This window comes from Cyprinodon variegatus, unplaced genomic scaffold (genome assembly GCF_000732505.1).
Source record: "Cyprinodon variegatus isolate N-32 unplaced genomic scaffold, C_variegatus-1.0 Scaffold367, whole genome shotgun sequence".
NCBI classification, from domain to species: Eukaryota; Metazoa; Chordata; class Actinopteri; order Cyprinodontiformes; family Cyprinodontidae; genus Cyprinodon; species Cyprinodon variegatus.
Window position 1 is genome coordinate 21918 of NW_015150820.1, and position 2523 is coordinate 24440.

Sequence of the window (2523 nt, forward strand, 5' to 3'; positions counted from 1 at the left end):
TTTTAAATAGGCCGATTTAGTCCAAAATAAACAAAAAATATTTTCCCAGCACCCCCTGTTCAAAATGACTTCCAGCGGCCCTGCTTAGGATAGGTGTTGCCTTTTTATCTCCTAATAATCTGTTGTGGAGAGTGTGATCTCTTCTGCTGTCATCTGCTGGGGGTATAGAATCAGAGCAAATGACTGAAAGAAGCTCGACAAGCTGATAAAAATTTTGGTTTTACTCTGGTAAAACCTTTGGAACCTCGGGAGATGATTTTTCTTGTGAAACGTGAACCTTTTAGAAAACTGTTAAATAACAACAGGTCTCCAAAGGCTTTTCTAGATTGGAAACAAGACAGACCGCTAAAGAAGATTATTACAGAAGACCAGTGAAGCTATTAACATGAATCTATTTGTTCAGAAAAAAAAAAAACATACAAATTAAAACATTTAAATGTATTTTTTGATCAGTAATGTACTTTTGAAGTAAATTAAATTGAATATAAATTTAAATATGCAATGCCCCCATCTACTGTAGATGATACAGCCCGGTCCAGAGAATTACTATGTAAATCCTGGAACTTAACCTGTTTCTTAAATAAATTATTCCCACAAGTTTAGAGAATTTAACTTGTATGGTCTGGAAGAGATTCATTTAGGTTTTTCTAGAATTAAAACACTCACTATGCTGTTTATAGCATTAACTGTAGGATTTTACAGCTTTTCATGTGTCTTAAGTGCTTTATTTCACCATGTCTGTCATTGAACTTAACAATTCTCTATGTTTTACCACTTTTGCACAATCGACATCTTTAAATCCTACAGTTAGAAACTCTGAATCTAACTACCTTGCATTGGCAAAAATGGGATATTAATATTTCAGATTTTGACTTTGATGAGCTTTTAAAACTATTTCAAAACCAATGATTATTTTTATTTACTCTAACATGAAGGCATCTACTGTAGCTACTAACTGGTGTCATACATTGTGTTTTTGTTTGCCTTTTCAGGAAACTCCATGGGAATAATTGCGAAAGAAAAACTCTTGGAAGGCCCGATCTCTCCTGAGAAGCGAATGTTTTTCAGCCATAATTGCACTTACTGTATAAAGATGCTGTTATTTCTCAACCCCTCATCATTTAGGTGTTAAAAGGATGTGTGATCACTCAGCTGAGCAACTAGCCAAAACATTAATGGGTTATAGTTGGCAAACATATTTGTTTTGTGGTTGCTGCCTATTTCCTGTTTTTTTTTTTTTTGTTATTGAAAGTGCAATTTTAAAACATTTGGAGGTTTGTACAAAATAATATATGAATTGTAAGGTACAGCTTCATAGCTTAAAATGTGGTGAAATTGTTTGTTAAACTGATACAGTGTATTTATAGCTTGTAATGCATGAATGACTTCTATTTGTTTACATAAATCGCAGACATAAAATGGCTTACATATATAACACTTCTGTTTTACAGCTAAATGGCTATAACATACCTTATGAAGGTGTCTTCCCTGCATTTCTTTTTGCTAGCCTAAACTACATGATCATCCTCTTCTGCAACCTTACACTAATTCTTACAATTGTGATGAATAAATCCTTACATGAGCCAATGTATCTCTTCCTGCTTAACCTTCCTATCAATGATCTGATTGGTTCTTCAGCACTCTTTCCACAGCTCATTAAGGAGATACTGGTAAACAGCAAAAGAATGGAGTTCTCAGCTTGTGTTGCACAAGCTTTTTTCATCCATATCTATGCTGCTGGTACAGTGTTCATTCTCAGTGCAATGGCCTATGACAGATACGTTGCTATATGTCATCCTTTACGCTACAACACTGTTATGACCAATGCTCACATTATGAAGATAATCACATTAGTTTGGTCTTCTTGTGTGATTTTCATAGCTGTGCTTTTTATTCTTCTTTTACGTTTGCGCCGCTGTAGGTCCAAACTGTCAAATCCCTACTGTGATAATCCAAGTTTGCTGACTTTGGTTTGTGAAGATAAAACCATTAATAACATTTATGGCCTTTTTATAAGCGCTCTTTCGCAGGTGATTGCTAACGGTATGGTTTTATATACATATCTACGGATCCTTATTGCATGCTTTAGAACCAGACAGTCAGACACTAAAGCAAAAGCTCTGCAGACATGTGCTACCCATCTGTTTGTCTTTCTTTTATTGGAGTGTTTGGGTCTTTTTACCATCATATCATACAGAGTAAAGGACGTTCCGCCGCAAATAAGAAGATTCCTCGGGGTGTCAACATTAATTTTCCCTCCAACGTTAAATCCTATCATTTATGGACTAAAAACAAAAGAAATACGTGACAAAGTCATTAACTTTCTCAGAATGAAAATAGTTTATCACTAATGAACACATCTCCAAACCTGAACTTATGCATGCTGACACATTTGTGTCGTTTTCTATCCTATGTCATATTCACATGACTTGTTGGTTTGCTAATTTTTCACAAAATTAACTGAAGTTGATGCTGAGAAATAAAGAGCTTAGGCTCTATTGTCTATTTAGTTCTTTGAAATCT

The 2523-nt window shown here is 34.7% G+C and overlaps 1 protein-coding gene across 1 annotated transcript; it reads left to right on the forward strand.

Moving 5' to 3' along the window:
* The first annotated feature begins 1242 nt into the window (after positions 1-1242).
* LOC107092100 (olfactory receptor 52D1-like) lies at positions 1243-2523 on the forward strand. The gene has a single exon (XM_015386389.1). The coding sequence runs from the start codon at positions 1419-1421 to the stop codon at positions 2349-2351; it is 933 nt and encodes a 310-aa protein (XP_015241875.1). The 5' UTR covers positions 1243-1418; the 3' UTR covers positions 2352-2523.

Coding starts and splice junctions, on each gene's coding strand:
- LOC107092100 (XM_015386389.1), top strand. CDS start 1,419: ATGGCTTACATATATAACACTTCTGTTTTACAGCTAAATGGCTATAAC.